At 37.1% G+C, this 21,057-nt stretch overlaps 2 protein-coding genes across 2 annotated transcripts; both read left to right on the forward strand.

The window, feature by feature from the left end:
* Positions 1 to 389: 389 nt before the first annotated feature.
* Positions 390 to 13,506, forward strand: LOC149015356 (CRS2-associated factor 1, mitochondrial-like). The gene is made up of 5 exons (XM_089157478.1): positions 390 to 3,656; positions 4,423 to 4,550; positions 10,281 to 10,506; positions 10,580 to 10,707; positions 13,420 to 13,506. Exons 1-5 carry the CDS (start codon positions 3,050 to 3,052, stop codon positions 13,465 to 13,467), a joined length of 1,137 nt encoding a protein of 378 aa, XP_089013604.1. The 5' UTR covers positions 390 to 3,049; the 3' UTR covers positions 13,468 to 13,506.
* A 391-nt stretch (positions 13,507 to 13,897) lies between these two features.
* Positions 13,898 to 17,321, forward strand: LOC149015357 (putative cinnamyl alcohol dehydrogenase 6). Its single transcript, XM_089157479.1, has 7 exons — positions 13,898 to 14,030; positions 14,117 to 15,163; positions 15,281 to 15,394; positions 15,526 to 15,753; positions 16,192 to 16,480; positions 16,581 to 16,734; positions 16,809 to 17,321. Exons 2-7 carry the CDS (start codon positions 15,069 to 15,071, stop codon positions 17,012 to 17,014), a joined length of 1,086 nt encoding a protein of 361 aa, XP_089013605.1. The 5' UTR covers positions 13,898 to 14,030; positions 14,117 to 15,068; the 3' UTR covers positions 17,015 to 17,321.
* The last annotated feature ends 3,736 nt before the right edge of the window (positions 17,322 to 21,057 follow it).

Consider the following 21,057-nt stretch of genomic DNA (forward strand, 5'->3'; position numbering starts at 1 on the left):
GCATGACTCTACCTTTAGCCTGGATGACCCTGTCTATTGCATGTAAGACAGTTTGGTCACTTTCCGCTCCTTGGTTCGTTTCGAACCTTGTGCCTTCATGCAGTTGTGTCTGTTTTTTCTTTTCTTTATGTATCTGTACTTTATTTAGTTCTCAGAATGAACTGTTGTTTACCCAAAAAAAAAAAAAAAAAAGTATAGACATGTACCTTCATCCATAAGAAAATAGATGCGTTAGAAATGCATATGATGAAAATCCATCACACACTAAATATTGGTTTGTGAATGGGCTAATGGCCCATGGGCTTAGCTGGAAGCCTTTGGTTTGCTCACTGGGCCATTTTTAGTTAATTTAGTTTGTGTTTTTGAGAGTCTAGCACAGTTGACGGACCGGATGACAAAAATTCCCTGAGGTTGCTGTAAAAAATGTCTAGCACAGTTAGGGTTCATCTTCTCCGTTTTCTGTAGGTTTCATCTTCTCCGTTTTCTCTAGGGCTCATCTTCTCCGCAGAGCGTGAATTTTTTTTTCTAGGGTTCATTTTCTCCGCAGAGCAAGTTTTCCGTTCAGTTTGGGAACGAGCATAGCAATCGTTCGTTGAGTTCCACCGTTGTTTTCTGAGGTTCGATTTGGCTTCACAAGAGTAGAACGTCGTTGTCGAGCACCATTTCTGGTTCGTTGAGCTCCATTGTTGTTTTCTGACTTTCGATTTGGCTTCAGAAGAGTAGATCGTCGTCCCAGTGCACCATTGCTAGTTCGCTCCATTCTTGTTTTCTGAGCTTCGATTTGGCTTCACACCGATTTCTGCAAAAGATATCCACAAAAAAGGTAACATCTCTACTTGTGTAATCTTAACTGCTTTAAAGTGTTACACGGTTCATCTCATCTCTCTCCCTAAGGACTTCACCAGGTTCAAGTCCATGCACATGTATGGCATCGTTGTCAAGAACCGTAACTGTTTTGAAGTTAGAGACATGTAATAGCTCATCTTCAACATCAAATTGCAACTGGGTTTTCTTCTTGATCTTCTTCTTCTGTTTGGATAGTCTATCTAACTGGGTCAGCTAGCTTCTATGGTTTCTTCATGATCTCTTCTTCTCCTTTCTGGGTCTAGACTTGTTCTGTTCGTTTCATGAATTCCTCATATATATGTGTGGATCAGTTCTGTAAATTCTTGAAGTGGTAGTAGTTCGGCAATGAAATATGGGTTTGTGTTGAATTTCCATGTAAGAATTTACTTTTCATAGTTCCATTATTATTCATTCTTCTGCTGGTTCCCTGGTTCAAGGTAGATTTTGCATTAGGTGCATTGGCTTCACAAACTGTTCTGCATTGGTTCCTGATTTTCTGTTTTCAATTTAATTATGCTAAATTGTACTGGTTGATACATTGATGTAAAGCCTTAGATGGGCTATGGGGATCGGTGTCAAGAAATTGTAGGTTGAATTCATGCAACAGCCACTGCTTAGGCAATCTCAATTATAAGTTATAATGCAACATGGCCTACTATGACTCAAGAGTTAAAAAGAGATGCAGTGGATCATCCCAAGTTTAGGTTTTATAGTTGTTTGTGCAGAGCTGATTGCTCTGCTTCTTGACTTTTTATGTTTTTGTTGAAGACTTCTCCATATTCCATATTGACTTCTTATGCTTCCTCTGCATATTTTAATAGAATGACCTTGTTTGACTATCTACCTTATTAATGGTAGAAAACAGAGCTACAACTATCTATGCCCTGTACTAGGTGCATATATTTTCTAACTTAGCATATATTTAGAAAAACAGAGCTACACTTAATGGACCATATATATGAAATCATAATTAGATGATAAGATTGTGATAGATATGGAGCTCCAACAACGCTCTCTGTTTTTGTCTCATAGGTCTCATCTTGCCCTCGTTTGCTTTTTCTCTCTGCCCACCTTGTTCTATGTATGTCTAATGGTCTCATCTACCACTTATGCATTCTCAGTAAATATGAAAATGAAATGAAGGATTTAAAATAATATTAAACTTCGATTTAAGAAACATATGCTGAAATAGTTGAAATTTGACTATAATCAATAGTATATTGTATTGTCTTATCATGTTTTGACTTTGGAAACTTTAGAAGACATGGGTACATATCGCATTGGATCCTGATATGATCTTTTCTGATTGTTAATTGTTAGTGCTTTCCTGTTTGTAAGTTTCTTTCGATCCTTAGAAGACATGGCTGAGGAAGTCGTTCTCAGTAATCAAGGCAAAGTTCTATATATGACCATTAGTAGTAACACATGTTGGGGGTGAGACTTAGAGTTTTATATCTAATTTGAAATTCAGGAATCAGACCAATGACTTGTGTTCTGTTACCCACTTCCATGTCCGTTCACACACTTTGATTATGTTTGGAAGATGAGAAAAGGGAAGGGGAAAATCAAACAATTATTTCTGTGTTCTGAAAATTTCAAACTGATTTTGAACTAGATAAAGGCAGGTGTCAACTTAGAGTATAAATTATTGATTTTAATTTAATAAATTATGTTTGTGTTCCTTTGCAACTAACACTGTTTTTTGCTTGAAGTTTGATAAACATGGAAGAACAGGTTTGGGAAATGACCTCTGTTATATACAGAGACATACAAATTCTCACTTACTTGATGAATGAACCTCTAAGCTTAGTATTTTTGCTTAATTGTTGATTAATGAACTTGTACTTTTTCTGCTCATCTTCTTTTATTTTAATTGGGATATGCAGTTCTTATTATTATTCTGCCTTACTTGATTAATGAACCTATAAGTTTAGTAAATTTACTTGATTATGTGTTGATTGATATTAAATTTTTAAAGACTTTATGAATGATCTACGATTCATTGGTTTATCAACTTGGCTGTTATTAGTCCTTTTAAGATGGATTTTTTGCTGCATTGGTTTATCAATTTGGCTACATTCAATGTATAGTTCTACCCATAGATGTTTTTACTACTTCAAGGCCTCTTTATAGTTTATATACATGTTACCATATGTTCCTTCTGTGACTCATTTTTCAGTTGTGTCAGCTCCGAAGAAGGAACATGGATGTTCTAATGTTTTTCAGTCGAATTTCCTGCCACAAATCTAAGCTCTCCATCGTTCTGAAATCACCTCGTCTGTTCTCTTCGTCAACCCCTTCTTCTTCAAAGCTAAAAGAGTACTTGTTCAAGCCCCCACGCTCCCTCGCCGGTGTTGAAGGACAATCTAACCAAAACCCTAACCCTAACCCCAACCATAACTTTGTTGCAGGAAGCGAATTCAAGCAGAACACTAAGAAGAAGCAGAAACCCTTGTATCGACCACCCTCTTCGTTGGATCGCACTGGTTTGAAGCCCATTCATTCTGACGTTCCCTTCGATTTCAGGTTCAGCTACACGGAGAGTAGTCCTATAGTGAGACCAATTGGACTGCGTGAGCCAAAGTACTCTCCTTTTGGGCCTGGTCGGCTTGATCGTCCCTGGACTGGGGTTTGCGCTCCTGCTATTGATCCTACTGTGAAGTCTGTAGATGAGAATGTTGGGTTGGAGTTGGAGGAGAAGAGGAGGAAATGGAGAGAATCAATTCAAGGGGAACCTCTCACTGCTGCTGAAAGAAAAATTGTGGTGGATAGGTGTCGAGGGGGTAAAACCAAACGACAAATTAATCTGGGTACTTTGTTTTTCTCACTTTCCCTCATCTAGTATTGTGCACTTAGCTTGTATATTATGATTTAGTGAACAGAAATTAAACTTAATTCCTGGACCTTATATGATACTTTTACGTTCTAGAATCTGTCTGTTAGCATCTTAAAGGAACCATGGAAGTCATCAAAAGACATTTTTGTTTAGTTGGTTCATTTCCTTGGAGAATTGGTGTAAGCCCATATTGTTGCTTTGTGCTTTCTACATTTGCAACTGAAGGTGGGAGGAGCTGTTCTCGCGTCTCATGTTTGCTCTTCTTGTTCTTATATTTCCTGTGAATAAGAGCTTATCGGATGGATCCCTGAATTTATTCATATCTTTCCAATCTTCTCTTTGTTCCTGTCTATACTGTGTAAATGATGTTTCGTCAAGTACTGAAAACAATGTGGTGGTGCCCACTACATAGTCAAATAACTTTTAACTTTCTCCATAAAAGTTCTGTGCTGGATCCACAAAGAAGTGGCCAGCTGTTTTTTCATTTTGCATCCCTGGCCAGAAAATTGTCAGAACTTCACTGAAAATTGCAATGCAGGTGGGACTCTTAACGTCGAATTTTCATCTTCGCCGTTGCCTGTTTTACAGAAGTAGCCAAACAAAGAGAAATGCCAGTTTCTTTTTCGATTTCTGCTTTACTTACCGCCCGTTTACATTAACAAAGAAACACAGAGAAATGCAACTTTCTTTTTCAGTATTTCTGCTTTACTAACATGTGGTTTTGATGGTCTCTATTGTAGGTAGGGATGGCCTGACTCACAACATGCTGAATGATATTCATAATCACTGGAAGCATGCAGAGGCTGTTCGGATAAAGTGTCTTGGTGTTCCCACTGTCGACATGAAAAACGTGTGCCTCCAACTGGAGGTATTTTTCTTACCAATTTGGAATGCTTCCTTTACTTGCTAAGTCATCTCCTTATAAAGGCTGTTTTATTTATCTGCTTTCTGCAAGCAACCTCTCATGTGCTTGTCAATCTGGCACTGTTTGGCTCTAATGAAAGACTTGAACAAAACTAGTTTATGTCTGTTGAGATCAAGTAAGAAATCACCCCCATCAAAGAAAAAAATCATATGAGGGAACCAGGAGGAGAATGGGAAAACAATGTATTAGTTGGGTGGAGCAAGAATCATAAGAGGAACTAGGGGAACAAAGGGAACTAAATCATATGAGAAAACCAACAGAACAATGTGAAAAAAGTTGTATGAAGGGACCTAGAGAACAACTGCAAAACTAGGGGTAGGGTTTAGAAAGGGACAATTGGTGTTAGGTGAGACTGGCTGGCATATTTGTCCTGTACTTGAACCAATTACCTACTGGGACCGTTGAGCACTTAACCAAGGTTTTGGAGAAATCTCGTGGTTGGAAGTGGCTAAATTGAATGAAGGCCAGAGGGTTTCTACAATAAATTTACTAGTTGTTCAAGGAAACTCTGTTATTATATTAACAACAGAATGATAGTGTAACAAAGAAACAACTGATCCGCTCAGGTTTTCACTGCAATGTGTCAATTGATCGAATTCCAATTCTTTCAAATGCTACACCTGCCTTCCCACCAGAAGGTGTCACATCAAATCAAACAATAATTTCTTCAGCCTTGTACAGTGAAGACAAATCTTCAATGAAGAAGAAGAGGAGAGCCGCAAAAGGGTTGCAACTAATTAAAATTCATGTCCAATGCTTGGTCCAGTACAATTTTATATAAAGACACAAAAATAGATTCCTACCCTGAAAAAGCTCGTAATTCAATTCTAAACATATTAGGTAACCTAAAATGACTAGGAAACTTAATTACTGAAAGAAATGAACTCAAAACATGGCTGGACTTATAGAGAGATCTAGACAAACTTATATGGCCTACAAGCTTTTAATAGAAAACTGATAGAATCACTTAAATTGGATCATGGGCTCAGATTGAACCCTGCTCAATTTAACGCAAGGGATTTCACAAAATAAAGCTAGTAAAGAAACTAGAAGTCAACCTAGAGGGGGGGGGGTGAATAGGTGGAAACCAATGAAAAGTGCTTGCACTTGCAATTAATTGACAATTAAAATTTGAAGTGTGGAAAATGAAACAAGTAGATAAGACACAAGATTTATAGTTGCTCAATTCAGCTGAATCTTACGTCCACTCCTTTCTAACTCTTCTAGAAAGGTTTCACTAGTATGTCCACTTCCAGCACAGTAGGTGGGAACACGACACCTTTTTACAGAATTGTTGCTTTCGGGCGAGAGAACCCAACTGAATTTTTTATGCCAGGCAAGAGCCCCCAGTGGAATCCTTGATTCTGGGCAAGAGCACCTAATTGAATCATTGATTCTAGACAAGAGTACCTGATTACAATAACTGTAAACGGAAGTAAATCAAGCACTTACAATACCATAGAGGGGTGGCACTTCCCTTGAAATGAGTATATGCAAGTGAATAAGGTAGCCTCTATTGAACCAACTCTACCTTGAGATCAACAATCAACCTTCTTGTGGTAGAGGGATTGGATCTATGAAAGGGATTTGACACTACAAAAAAATCACTATTAGTGGCAGTTTTTTCCGCCACTAAAAGTGCCAAAAACCACCACCATTTATTTGGTGGCGGTTTTTTAAATCGCCACAAATCGGCCACCAAAGGCACCGCAGCCATTTAATGGTGGCGGTTTTTGGTACCGCGCATGTAACATGCAAATAGTGGTAGATAATTTAGCTTATTTACTGGCGGTAAACAGGAAACCGCCACTAATTGTATGATATTTAGTGGCGGTAAACAAGAAACCGCTACTAATTGCATAATATTTAGTGTCGGCAAACCGAAAAATCGCCAGTAATATTCTGATATTTATTGGCGAGAAGCCATAAACCGCCACTATTTTGTGGTATTTAGTGGCGGAAATTACAGTATCCGCCAGTAATTCTATGCCCATTAGTGGTGGTTTTTGTTTTACCGCCACGAATTAGGTTAATTTTTAAAATTCCCCCCCCCCCTATATTTGCTATTATTACATTTATTCTTGAAAGACAGTACAAATACATGAATACAAAGAAAATTCTAAAAAACTAAAAGTATTCAAAGAACAAAATTTAAGAAAAATAATATCAAATATATATTAATCAAGTCAACTGTGTACAAATATACAAAAGTTACATGTAACACTCAACTTGATTTTACATTGTTAATCTAAACACCAATAAAAGAAGAAGAAAAAAAAGAATCATCTCTGCCCAAAAACCTGCTAAAATCTTCCACCTCAGTTCCCGATCTCCTATGTTTTACCGCCACGAATTAGGTTAATTTTTAAAAATTCCCCCCCTGTATTTGCTATTATTACATTTATTCTTGAAAGATAGTACAAATACATGAATACAAAGAAAATTCAAAAAAACTAAAATTATTCAAAGAGCAAAATTTAAGAAAAATAATATCAAATATATATTAATCAAGTCAACTGTGTACAAATATACAAAAGTTACATGTAACACTCAACTTGATTTTACATTGTTAATCTAAACACCAATAAGAGAAGAAGAAAAAAAAGAATCATCTCTGCCCAAAAACCTGCTAAAATCTTCCACCTCAGTTCCCGATCTCCTATGTTTTACCACCACGAATTAGGTTAATTTAAAATTTTCCCCCCCTGTATTTGCTATTATTACATTTATTCTTGAAAGACAGTACAAATACATGAATACAAAGAAAATTCAAAAAAACTAAAAGTATTCAAAGAACAAAATTTAAGAAAAATAATATCAAATATATATTAATCAAGTCAACTGTGTACAAATGTACAAAAGTTACATGTAACACTCAACTTGATTTTACATAGTTAATCTAAACACCAATAAGAGAAGAAGAAAAAAAAGAATCATCTCTGCCCAAAACCTGCTAAGATCTTCCACCTTAGTTCCCGATCTCCTATGTTCATCAGTTGCTTCCCAAGCTTAACACCCATTGTTAATGTTTTGGGATCAGTTTCAGCTTTCTTCATCATCTCCTCATACTTCATTTTCCTAGACTTGCATCACAAGAGAATGTCATTGACTTCTTCAACTACTCAATCAAATATGAAATGTATAACATAAAAGTGATTAGGCAACAGAGTTGGAGCTGAAGACACAATATAGGAATAGTAGTGGTTGAACAATCTTCCCCATTTTTACTGTAAGGGATTAATGGGTTTGCTTATTTGACTCATCAATCTTCGCTCCTTCATGTCTAATAGCTACATTTGAGAAGACCTTGGTCTAGTTTGGCCTAGCAAAGTGTGTAGTACCTGTAAACATTAACATCATAAACAAGAAAAACATAAGAGAAACTTAAATAGACTAGAATATCTATCTCTGTAGACTATGAAATAACTAAACTAAAATTTAAAGGTATAATATGAACTTCTCAAGATCCTACTCACAAGTGAAAAAGGGTTGTTAGATTGGAAAGTTTAGGTAGAATTCTCCCAAAACTGAATTGTTGTTCAAGTGGCTGCAAAAAGATTACAAATATTACAAATGACCATATTAACCACATTGAAAGTACTTAGAAGTCCTTTCAAACAAGAGATGACCATTGGTTCTAAAAGGCACTCAAAGATGTCTAATTTCTTTTAACTTTGAGAATGATTTAGGTATTGGTCCTGATAGTTGATTCTCATCTACTTGGAGCCTATTTAATTGAGAAAGAAATCCAATCTCAGCTGGTAAGGCACCTGAGATCATCAAGGCATTCCAGTGATCTCAGGACTGACCTAAAGTACCTTTTTGCCCATGTGGTTGGTTCCTTTAAACACCTAACTTCATTTTGCCATGCAATTACATGTGCCACTTTCAATATTTAAATACCTTGGAATTTAAAGAAGTCTTGATGTGAACACAAAGACCCCCTGGCCAAAACCCCAAGTGGGGCCCAATGAAGGATCTAAAAAGCCTCCATAAAGTGGCTAAACCCTACAGGAGGGGTATTTTGGACATTTTAGCCCTTAATTTACTCCTGCATTTAATTTAGAATTCATTTCAGAATTTTGTTAAGTCAGTTCGAGTCTGGTTAGGACTTGTCTTGAGTGTTTTATTTTGAGTTGAGTTGTTTGCTTTAGTCTTAAGTTATTTAATTAGCATGTGCTTAAAAGATAACTTCAATTATGTTAGTAAGATTCAATCAAGGAGGGTTGTAATCTTGTAGTAATTTGATTCCCTTTAAGTTTGGATGAGAGTTCAGTTTGAGTTGTAATTGGATCTCATTAGTTTAGGAGATCCTAGTTTGAGTTGTAATTCTCTTCAATTATAGTCTTTATTTTCAGGCTATAAATAGCCTATTCATGTAGGTTATTTTTAGATTTGATGAATTAAGAATTTAAGTAAATCGCCTAAGTGTGGGAGTGTTCCTAAGAGGGGGGCCCTGCAGTTGTCTTTGTAAGAGCTCCTAATATAATTTCAGCAAGCAAGCCTGCATTGAACTTCTGAAGCTTCAATCATCAAGTCCAGCAACTATCTTCAAGTTTCCATCAGACCCAAGTAAGTCACAGCCATTCCCCCACCTCCTTCCACCCCACGCAAGTTCATCCTCCACCTCCCCTACATTGCACCCTCCCCACCCCCTTCCCCACCATGCCTGACCTAGGCCACCACCCCAACCCCATCGCAACTCCCTACTGCCCCTTCCCCTTCAAGTCCCTGCAACCCCAGTCCCTTCCACGAGTCCTAGAAACCCTCCCCCTTCCTGCTCCTTTCCTGTGGCACCAAATCCTAACCCCTTAGCATTCATTGAGTCCCTGCCCTAAAACCCACCAATCTACCCTCTTTAGGATCACAAAAGCCTCTAGGTTTCAGTCCTAATACCAGTTTCCACAAAGCAGCCCTATTTTCTGGGTTTTGAATTTTCTCCACTTATTCTTCTTCTAGAGGAATCTGCAAAATTTTGAGAAACTCCAGAAAATTCTTAAACACCCCAGTTTCAGCCCCTGCTTCTCTGAGATATTTTCTGAAAGTACAGAACAGTAGTATTCTGTCAACCCTAGCCCTTCCCAAACCCTAACCAAAACCCTAGCTACTTTTGAATTTTAAAGTTCACATCTGTGATTAAAAGTAATAAAGGATTCAGGTCTGAAATTGAGTATCAGAAGGTTTTAAACACCATTAGAGACCCTAAAACCCCTCTACCTATTGCTGGAATTTCTTGGGCAACCACTTTCTCAGGAAGTTACAGTTTTACCCTAACCCTAGATCCCTGGTTTCATCAAGTCACTTTAGCAATCTTGAGTCTTCCATGTGTGCTTGCATGTGGCGAAGTCCATTCATTAGTCTTCAATGCCTTTGGTCCTTTTGGAACATCACTTTGTAGCTCCTGGACAGCTTCCGTACAGTATATGCTCTCTACTTGGATTGTGTGTATATGCATGACTATCCCTATCTTATAGTCACACAAGTAGATGGTTAGCACGTGGTAATATGTGTTTGTTATCATCAAAACACTTTATGGGAGATGGGTCAATTCCTAAGTCAATACCCTGGGGATGGTTAGGTCAGTTCCTCAACATAAACTATACTAACAAACCAGTCCAATACCTTATGTTTGTCTTTCCTACAATGCTGATAAATTTTATCTATGCGTTCCAGGATAAAACTGCTGGCAAGATCATACATAGACAGGGTGGTCTTGTTGTGTTGTACAGAGGCAGGAATTATGTTCCCAAGAAAAGGCCTGTGATTCCATTGATGCTGTGGAAGCCCCATGAACCTGTTTATCCGAAGCTGATCCAAACTACAATTGATGGTTTAACAGTAGAAGAGACAAAGGAAATGAGGAAGAGAGGATTGGCAGTTTCACCTTTAACAAAGCTAGGTAATGTTATGAGAAAACATTTATTTCTATTTCACCTAGTTGCTGACTTCTGACACAATGAGAAAAACTGCAGCGAAGAATGGTTTTTATGGTAGTCTTGTTCCAATGGTCCGAGATGCTTTCCTTGTTGATGAGCTGGTTCGAATAGATTGCAAAGGCCTTGAGCGGAGTGACTACAAGAAAATAGGCTGCAAATTAAGGGTAAGGTTTCACACTTAACAGGTTTTCCTTTCCCAGGATTCTTGAATGTTTTTTTGATATGAAACATTATCTATTGGCTTTTGTTTATTGGGGTTGTTGACAGAATTATTTTTGGGCCAGTGTCTTGTTAGTTCTTAAATTCTTGGTTCATGTAGTAGTCATTGGAGATTGGAAAGAGGAGTATTCAAAATGATGTCATTAGGTGGTTAATTTACATCTGTTGGTTGGTTTGCCGAATTTCTCTCTCCATGGAACTTGTTAAAACTAAGGTCTGGTCAAGTCCAAGTTGGAAACAGTTAGAAATTTAATAACAATTTACTTTTGCAATGGTAGCATGGTAGCTGGTGCCTGTTGTATGGTTGATGTGTACAGATGTTCATGTCTTCCTTCTGATTTTATGTGCAATTTGATATGTGCATGTGTAAGGACACATAACTTTAATGCTTGAATGATTAATTAGATTACCAAGCCTCTTAACTCTATAATTAGAGAGGAGATTAAAATTGCAAAAAAATCACTGTCTACATGACACTACCAAATAAGAATTTCTAAAATACCAAAATACTCCCATGGTATTCTAGGGTACGTTATTGATTATCCAACACTTCCCTTCATATTGGAACATAGATATCTCACATGCCCAATTTGGCAATTTGACTATAATAGGAAGAGACAACTTTCCCATCTGTCACTGATATCAGCCAGCTGATCGGCAGACTTCACAAAGGAATACAAACCAACCTTCTTCTAAGTTCTCTTTGATGAAATGGCTGTCTACTTCAACATGCTTGGGTAAAGTCATGCTGTACTGATTATGATAGCACTGATGGCTGTCTTGTTGTCGCAATACAACATCAAGGGGAAACAAACTGCAAGGTCTTGCAGCATATATTTGAGCCAACACATCTCACTAACTATGCCATAGCACAAGACTTTGCTTCAGTACTTGAACGGCTTACCACATTTTGCTTCTTGCTGTGCCAAATAACAAGATTCCCACCATCATATGGAGAATACCCTGAGATGGACTTTCTGGAAGAGAACCAGCCTAATCAGCATCAGTGTAAGGCCTATAACTGGAGATGATCATGAGGAGACAAGACAATGTGCCCTTTCTTGAAGCAGCCTTCAAGTAGTGAAGACTCTGAAGAGCATCTGACATATGAGAAGAATAGGATTCATGCATGAACTACTATAGAAATGTCTGGTCGTGCATGTGAGAGATGCATTAACTTCAACACTAATCTTTATAATGGCTTTTATCAAGAGATTCACCATTCTTTCTATGAAACAGATATTAGCATTTCTAGCTGTATCTGAAGAATGATTTAACATGCCAGTTTCTGTCAACAAAACCAAGATATACTTCCATTGGGAGAGAGATGCCCTTTTCGGATCTAGCAACTTCAATTCTAGGAAGTACTCTGATACTCTGTATTCTTGATTTCAAGCTCCTTAATAAGAAATTTCTTTGGATGACTGGTTTCTTCTCCATTTCTATTATGACAAGTACAATATCATCAACATAGACTGTAAGGATGATAATTATTTTCGTCAATCTTTTTATAAATAGAGTGTGATCGGCATTACTCTGTTTACAACCATAATCTTGTGAAATTACCAAACCATGCTCAAAGTTGTTTCAGTCTGTAAATTGCACACTTCAATTTGTGCACCTTGCTGGAGTCTTTTCAGAAGAGAACTCTGGTGAAAGATCCATATATAACTCATTATCAGGTTATCTTTTAAGAAATGCATTCTTCACATTAAGTTGTGGATTCTGTCTTAGATTCGAAGCACAATAGAACAATACTACAATCTTCCAACTTTGTGATCAGAAAGAAGTCTCCTAGAAAACAATCCCATATGTCTGAGTAGACTTTTTTTCCCCAAGAAATGGGCCTTCTATCTATCCATTGTGCCATCGACTTTCTATTTCATTCCAAATGCCATCTTATATCCTACTGGTCTTGTCCTTGGTGGAAGAACCACAAGCTCCCTTTTATCAATTTCCCCCCCCCCCCCCCCCCCCTTTTCTCTCTCTTTCTCTTTCTCAGCATTCATTTCCTCTGTCATTGTTGCCTTCTACTTTCCATCTGCTGATGTTTCCTGACAATTTTGAAGAACACAAATAGAAGAAAGAGAGGAAACGAAAACACAAAAAGATGGAGAAATAGTCATAAGAAGTAACATGCATTATAGGATGTTAAGTACAGTCCTAGTAGCTTTCTGAAGACTAATGGTTAAGTTAGGAGGAGTTTTACCAGTTGCAGAAGTAGGACCTAAAACTGGGGTCAACGACGGGATGGGTACAAGTGCTAGAGTGCTACATCCTTGACTATCATCCTGTGCCATTCTTTCGATTCCTTTCATGTCAATCTACATTCTTTTTTGTTATTGCGACAAACATAAATCCAGTGTCATCTCTTCTCTTCTCCCCCCAACCCAAAAGTAAAAAATAAATGAGAACAACTCGCTCATAGAATGTCACTTGACCTTGTCAAAGGAAGCCTACTGTGTATTTCTACCAGGAAAGAAGCCTTGTATGTATTATTTGGTTTGATCTTTATATAAACAAAAATATGTCCCGATCTGGCTATCTGAATAAAACTTGAGTTGTTGTGATTCACAGCCTAAATGATCCATAAGTCTGAACTAATATCTGTTCAGTTGTTGGAGAAGTTGGTGTTTACCTGAGAACTCTATATGCAGATGGGTGGCTTCTTTGACCTTCAATACAAGCATCCAAGGATCATTTAAGAGAGACACTGCGATGCTACATTCGACTGTGTCCAAAACATTGCTGGAGAACCTTGTCTCACATGGTTGGATGAAGGTTCCAGCTTCTTCACTGTTCTTCCTCGATCTGTTCATAACCTTTTATTTTGTTTTGGTTCTAGGAATCAAATTTTGTTTGAGAGAATGAGCTGAAACTGGGTCTAGATAATGTAGTCCTTTAGTATCTTATCTTCTACTCTTCAACTCATTATCTATCGTTTCTGTTGTTTTATGATGCAGGATTTGGTTCCTTGTGTCCTTGTGACATTTGATAAGGAGCAGATTGTCGTGTGGAGGGGAAAGAACTACTGCCCAAAAGGAGCTGGGGAATTCCTTACCGACCGTGAATACTTTGACGTCAACCAAGATAATTCTGACCCTGAAAGTGAGTTGCCTTCTTCAAGTGGCAGATAGCGACGCTGGTTTGGTGAAACATCTGTTGTATGTGCTCAACTTACCTGGAAGAGAAGCAGCAACTTATTTTTGGAGATAGATCACATTGAAGGACAATTTGCATTGGATCGGACACTTCCAAAAGCATAGTGGTTGGTAATTTGTCATGTCCTCATGTATATATGTCACTGTATATATAACTGAACTAATTGAAGACATTTTTTCATTACTTTTGCAGTGTGAAATCTTCAACAACGAGAGGATCCACAAGATATTTATTTTGGTAAGACGGGATCCACAAGAATGAGTGGATAGGAGAGTTCATACATACACAGAGTGAATAAGAAATTGTCACCCACCTCAGTCTTGGAAGCTACTGAAAACCTTCATTTACAAGTGTAATATATCACTCAGCAATTGCTAATTCCAGTCTTTTAGAAAATAATTTCAAGGCAATTTCCTTGACTTCAGGTCAATTTTGGCTTTTTTTAATTTTGAAAAGATTAATTTTTTAATACAGCAATGCACTTTTGTACCAAAGTTGGCTGAGAAAACAAAGTAAATACAAGACTGTTGAATTTTTCCAAAAAGAAAGAAAAGCCCACTTGATCTCATGATAAATTTTATTTCCAAAAAATTAAAAGTTCTGTTAATCACAAAAGAAGAAAAACACTCATAATTTCCATCCCATTTGAGATACACAAATATGTAGTCAAATTTGAACTCAAATTTCTTGAATATTGACTAAATGCCAAAGAAACTAAACGGAAAGCCAAATGAAATTTCCTCATAATTTAAAGCCATTTACTCAATTTCACACTTGGACACAACCGTTTCATACCTCGACACTTCTCCTATAAAAGTCCTCTGTGCTTTCCGTGCAACCTTAATTATCCAAGAGGAGAACCAAAGAAGCCCAAAGATCACTCACCATCTTTCTCTTTCTCTGAAGCTGAGAATCTCCTATAAAAGTCCTCTGTGCTTTCCGTGCAACCTTAATTATCCAAGAGGAGAACCAAAGAAGCCCAAAGATCACTCACCATCTTTCTCTTTCTCTGAAGCTGAGAATCTCCTATAAAAGTCCTCTGTGCTTTCCGTGCAACCTTAATTATCCAAGAGGAGAACCAAAGAAGCCCAAAGATCACTCACCATCTTTCTCTTTCTCTGAAGCTGAGAATTTTGGGCGTGAGATGACACAAACAACTCCAAATCACACTCAGACCGTCGCCGGTTGGGCAGCCCAAGATTCCTCCGGCAAGATCACCCCTTTTAACTTCAAAAGAAGGTAAATTAATTAAACACCCTCTTTCTTTCTCTCTCACACTTTCAGAGAAGATATCTGGAATTTAATTTTTCTATGTTCTAACAAGTTTTGGCATCCATTAAAATTTGAATCACACAGAGAAAACGGGGAGAACGATGTGACAATAAAGATACTTTACTGTGGGATGTGCCACACTGATCTCCATTATCTCAGAAACGACTGGGGAATCACCATGTACCCTGTTGTACCTGGGTAATTAATTAATGTACCCATGTCTCTAGCTCTATATAGTGTATCTTCTTGTTAATTAATGAGCTTTTGATCTTTCTTAATTTCTTGTTTCCTAACTATGATTATATATATATTTTGGGCGCTGATCAAAGGCATGAGATCACAGGAGTGATTAAAAAGGTAGGAGAGAAGGTGAAAGGGTTCAAGATGGGAGATAGAGTTGGAGTTGGATGCTTGGCAGCAACATGTCTAGAGTGTGAGTTCTGCAGGGATTCTCAGGAGAACTACTGTTCAGACCTTCAGTTCACTTATAATGGAATTTTCTGGGATGGAAGCATCACCTTCGGTGGTTACTCTCAAATGATAGTTGCTGATCACAGGTACTGTTAATTGACATATATCTCTTCTAGTCTTTTTCATCTTCTCCAAATTCTCTCCTTTGCCCCTACTTGCTTGACTCTTCCTTCCTCAGTCTTCTATTATATTCCCGTTTCCTTCTCTTTCCAGTCGAAGTCTTATAAAAAGCAATCATGCTTAGACTTTCCGTCCCCCGATAATCGAGAGTGCTCCATTTACCAAAAAAAATAAAAAAATAATCGAAAGTGTTCTCCAAAAGTTTTCCAACCACAAAAACACAATGGACCCACATGAGGTTTTTTCTTTCCCCAAAATGTATTTTTCACCTGTGGGCCCCGTTATTTCTATTTATCAAAATTAACTATACTTTAAATACATTTCCATTCAAAGCTTGTTGCCTTGTTTCGAAGAATTTATAATTATTAATGTTTAGTTGCTGACAAATTACAATTTACAAATAGGTATGTGGTGCACGTGCCAGATAACCTGCCGATGGACAGGGCTGCACCTCTATTGTGCGCAGGGATAACAGTGTTCAGCCCCATGAAGGAACATAACCTGTTGGGTTCTCCCGGGAAGAAAATAGGAGTGGTTGGGCTTGGTGGTCTTGGCCATGTCGCCGTTAAGTTTGGTAAGGCATTTGGGCATCACGTTACCGTCATCAGCACCTCCCCTTCCAAGGAGAACGAGGCTAAAGTACGCCTGGGTGCCGATGCTTTCCTTGTCAGCACCGACCCCACACAAATGCAGGTAATCAAATCATACATGTTAACATGTACATGTATATGATGATGCATATGTACATATACATAGATAAATATGAAAAATGAGAATGGATGATGTGTTTCAGGCAGGAATGAGGACTTTGGATTTCATCATAAACACGGTTGCAGCGAAGCATTCAATCGGGCCCATTTTAGAGTTGCTTAAAGTGAATGGAACTATGGTGCTTGTGGGTGCACCGGATAAGCCTTTGGAGTTACCTGCTTTCCCATTAATATTTGGTTAGTCTCATAAAATTATGATTTTAAGTTGATAATTAACCAAGAAACCTAAATCCTTAGTTATTGCACAACAGGTAAAAGGGTGGTGAAGGGCAGCATAATTGGAGGTATGAAAGATACACAGGAGATGATGGATGTATGTGGAAAGCATAACATTACATGCGATGTCGAGCTTATTAGACCAGACTACATTAACCAAGCTCTTGTCCGTCTAGACAAAAACGATGTTCGTTATAGATTTGTCATCGATATTGCCGGCAAAGTGTCCTCCAAGCTCTAGAATTTACATCGACATGTAGTGATTGTTTATGGCATGTCACCCAGTTTTCTTTCAATGTCAATTTGGCTCTATCTGAGCTTGTGGATTTCCATTTGGCATGTATATGTGATGCACATTTAGAACCTTTTGTATCAATTTTCATTTTTATTTTTCTGACAATTTTTCATTTTCGTTTGGTATCTATTGTGGAACTTATTTTATGCAAAAGATTTAAATAATAATAATAAAAAAAAATCTTATAATCCATAATAGATTCATATAACTTAAAAAAATAAGGGAAGGAACATCATTTACTCTAAGATAATAGAAAAACATATCCCATCCCTTCCTATCTATTTCTCTCTTACATCATCACCAACTTAACTTGTATCCAACTTAGGCTCATTTAATTAGTAATCAATTCACATTCTCACTCATTCCAATTCACAAAAAAACGAAGAAAAATCATTTTTGATAACAAATGAAAAGTTGTTTGGCAGTCACAAGCATATATGGTTGCTTTTTGGTAATTGAATTCCCATAAATAATTTTTTTTTAACATTTTCTAAGAAAAATGAAAAACCAAAACTCATATATGCTAGGGGTGAAGAGACTCCCCTTCATCTATCTTCTACCTCAACTTATTCTGCCAAAGAAAACACATCATCTGCTCATTCCAAAAAAATTACTAAATTGTAGCTCGGTTCAACAATGAACTTGGGATCATAGGCCCTAGTTACTTAGTATTATTAGAGGCTGGCTGATTGAGCTAGAAGTGAACACCGTTCAATACATTTAGATGATGTTGAGAAGATATGGTGGTTATGTATAAGTTGTAGTGATTTTTGTTTACTACCACAAAGGTTGTAGTGGTTTTCCTTTTTCAAATTCAAATTATCAAGAAATTATGGTAGCAATTATCTATTTCTGTATCTATTTAGGTGTATTGGAGAAGGTGAAAATATGGACAACACAAACTAAAGCATGTAGTTCTCTATCAATTGGTTTATCTTAAATTTATCTTGTAATTAATGAGTGTAGTATAAGTTTCAGCCTTCGATGGGGAGCAGAAATTGTTGAAAGACCATTTTAGATAGGAAATGAATATCCAAAGAGGGATTGATGAAATGAGCTAGAAGTCGAGATTCATCATTATCTGCAGAAACAAAGCAGTAGGAGAAGTCAATTGTTGGACTTCTTGGAGTGGATTTTGGGGATCCAATAGCAGAGGCAAATGTAGAAATTTAAGCTTCCTTCGTTATGGTTGTGTTTGTTAAAAAAAAAAGGTAACATAACAAAAAAGATGAGATGCCAACGCAGAGTTGCTTTAGTGGTAAGACCAACACCTTTTACTGATCAATTCTGGCCGAAACATATAAAAAATCCTCATCCTCATCCCTAAAAAAGAAAAGAAAAGAAAAGGAAAAAAAAAAAAGAGATGGTAAAAATGTAAAACCTATGAGCTGCAGAATAATCATCAAAGGTGGGAGCTTAAATGAGGGTTTCTTGGAAAAAGGATGTCACATTTTTAAAATAAAGGCGAATGACTATTTCTACCCTTGAGTTTTAGGTTTTTGAACATGTGCTTATTAAAGTGTCCCATATAAAAGATCAAGATGTTGATCATTTTTATTTTATTTTTTATGTTGGTAAGATAAAGATGTTGAGCATAATTCATAAAAGAGTTTGTTCGGTTTATTTATTTTTTTTAAATAATCAAACTGTTACTTATATTAAATTCTCTAGAACCAACCTTATGAATGTAACAAACTCAGGTTCTACAATAAACAAAGGTGGCATGTTCCACCAAGTCGTGTTTACAGAGAATTTCAACACTGTCCTAGCTAGAAAATCAACTTGAGAGTTACTTCATCTACTAATATACTTTATAAGAAATATCTACAGATCAATTAGAGAGACACAATTTTCGAAATAATGTAAGCAACCCATGCCAGTGTACTAGAGTAGCCATTAAGGCCGTGTTGCTCCAAAATCCTACTCGGCAGAGCAAGCGAATTAACTAGCAAAAACGTGCTCAATCAGGTTGGTCGAGTAACTCCTTCTATAATCAAGTTAGCGAAACACACAGCTTTAAATGAAAAATCAAGTTGTAGTTCTCAAGGCTAGTGGGGGATAACTCCAGAATGCCTCTTTGATAATGGTGAAGATGTGGGTATTTATAGCTTAAGAGGTTACCTTGGCTGTATAGTGATGGAGTTCCACTTGAACTCTATAATTATTGATAACTTATCAGAAGAAAGAATTAACTCTTATCTATTGTGAGTGTTGGTTGTTGAGTTTGAGTAGGGATTCTTCTCTCTATCATGGTTCTCTAACCAAATGAGGGAGGGGGAACTATCTGTGTCAAATAGAGATTTAGAGGTGGGGATCGAGGGCCCTCAAGGATTGCTTACCAGAGGAAGCTTCTAATTTTAGGTAGAGTTGGAAGCTTCCATATTCTTGAACACCGAGGATGGGAAGGAGAAATCTAGGTGAGGAAGCTGAAGAACAGATCAAGGCAAGACCATCATCTTGACACAACGCAGCTTGTAGACTCATTTGGAAATGCCCAACAGCTCAAAAACAAAACACCACCTTTGGAGAGTACTAGCAGAAGACCAGCCTAGCTACAGGAGAAGCCATGCTCAAACGTCAGTTCAGAGTTGGCACCATCTTGTGCTAAATGTGGAGCTGAAAGTGGAGACCTCCGAGCATATCCTCTTCAATTGCATTTCTGCCCAATTAAGCAGCGTGCTTTGTTCCTGCATTGGGTTTTAGAGGTTCTGGGAGACAAATATGAAGGATCTCAGATTGGATAACATACATAATGGAAATCCCAATAGAGGGAAAGGAGGAGGAGAAGAAGAAGGCATTTCACTGGCAAATCAAATCTGGGTTGCTAGAAATGAGACTATATTTAAAAGAAGAATTTGGAGCCCAGAGGAATGTGGGCCAAGCAGCATGGGAAAGCCTCAGAAGAATTATTAAAAGCCCAACAACAGCTTAATCTAAGTCGAAGCCCATGAGCCCAAGTTCATGCTCCCCAACTGATCACCTAGCATGAAGGGTCAGATCAATTGCATGCACGGCCTCTTAATTGTTGTTCCTTGGTTGCAATCTCTTTGTAGTTTGTTCCTTAACTTTACCGCTTCAATAAATTTGTTTTTTGTCCAAAAGTGAAAAACGGAAACTAGCCACTACTGAACACACTTTTCTTCCCTAATGTTCTCGGAGACCATTATCAAATCCATCCCAAGGATGCATATATTATAAGGTTCAACCTCAATCATGTATTGGGTACAACACCTTTATCTTAATGGTCATATTTATAACTTCTGTTAACTTTTCCAAAATTTTCTTGACTTTTGTTTTTTTGGTAGAACCAAATTTTCCCTAATTACTAAGCGGTTTGGGAGAAGTGTGAGTAAAGAGAGGAGACTCAATAAAGAATAAAAAAGGATAGAAAATTAGAAATACGAAAGAATAAATAAGGAGAAATTTATGGATAGTGAGTTAGTTTCTAATAAAAATTTATAAACCAGTAAATGCTTGTATCCGATAAAGAAAAAACGGAACATCAATTAATTCCTGCCAATATCCATGCTAGGATATATGGTGAACATAAATTTGGTTGCCAGAACAAGATGTCCAAATAAGAACCCAGAACACCTTGCTAAATAGTAGCACCAAAACCCCATAGTTGGTAGGATACCGGTCACCCAAAAAAATGACATTTTTCTAAAAAAGATGATATATATATATATATATACATACCCATAAATAAAGTTAGGAAAAAATGATATATGCATGTCACTAAAAATTAGGATAGACTAACATCCTTACCGTAAATCTTAATGGTCTAGATATATGTCAAAGTTCAGGAGTGCAAAATGGATTGATAATGATGGTATCGTATTGGTATTTTATTATATTTGTACGGATTTGGATAATATTTATTTTTGGACAAACTCATTCAATTTTTATGATATTCAGATAGTTATTTTTTTTAACCTAAATTCTTCTTATCCAGTATAAATACAAATTAGAACAAGTTTTTGGTTTCA

Source organism: Hakea prostrata, chromosome 5 (genome assembly GCF_041222555.1).
Source record: "Hakea prostrata isolate BN-2017 chromosome 5, UWA_Hpros_2, whole genome shotgun sequence".
Classification (NCBI taxonomy): Eukaryota; Viridiplantae; Streptophyta; class Magnoliopsida; order Proteales; family Proteaceae; genus Hakea; species Hakea prostrata.

Excerpts from the sequence above, each read along its gene's own strand:
- LOC149015356 (XM_089157478.1), top strand. The coding sequence starts at position 3,050 with ATGGATGTTCTAATGTTTTTCAGTCGAATTTCCTGCCACAAATCTAAG. Across the intron at positions 3,657-4,422 it reads CAAACGACAAATTAATCTGG|GTAGGGATGGCCTGACTCAC; the intron begins GTACTTTGTTTT and ends TCTCTATTGTAG. Across the intron at positions 10,708-13,419 it reads AAATAGGCTGCAAATTAAGG|ATGGGTGGCTTCTTTGACCT; the intron begins GTAAGGTTTCAC and ends CTCTATATGCAG.
- LOC149015357 (XM_089157479.1), top strand. The coding sequence starts at position 15,069 with ATGACACAAACAACTCCAAATCACACTCAGACCGTCGCCGGTTGGGCA. Across the intron at positions 15,164-15,280 it reads CCTTTTAACTTCAAAAGAAG|AGAAAACGGGGAGAACGATG; the intron begins GTAAATTAATTA and ends TGAATCACACAG. Across the intron at positions 15,754-16,191 it reads ATGATAGTTGCTGATCACAG|GTATGTGGTGCACGTGCCAG; the intron begins GTACTGTTAATT and ends ATTTACAAATAG.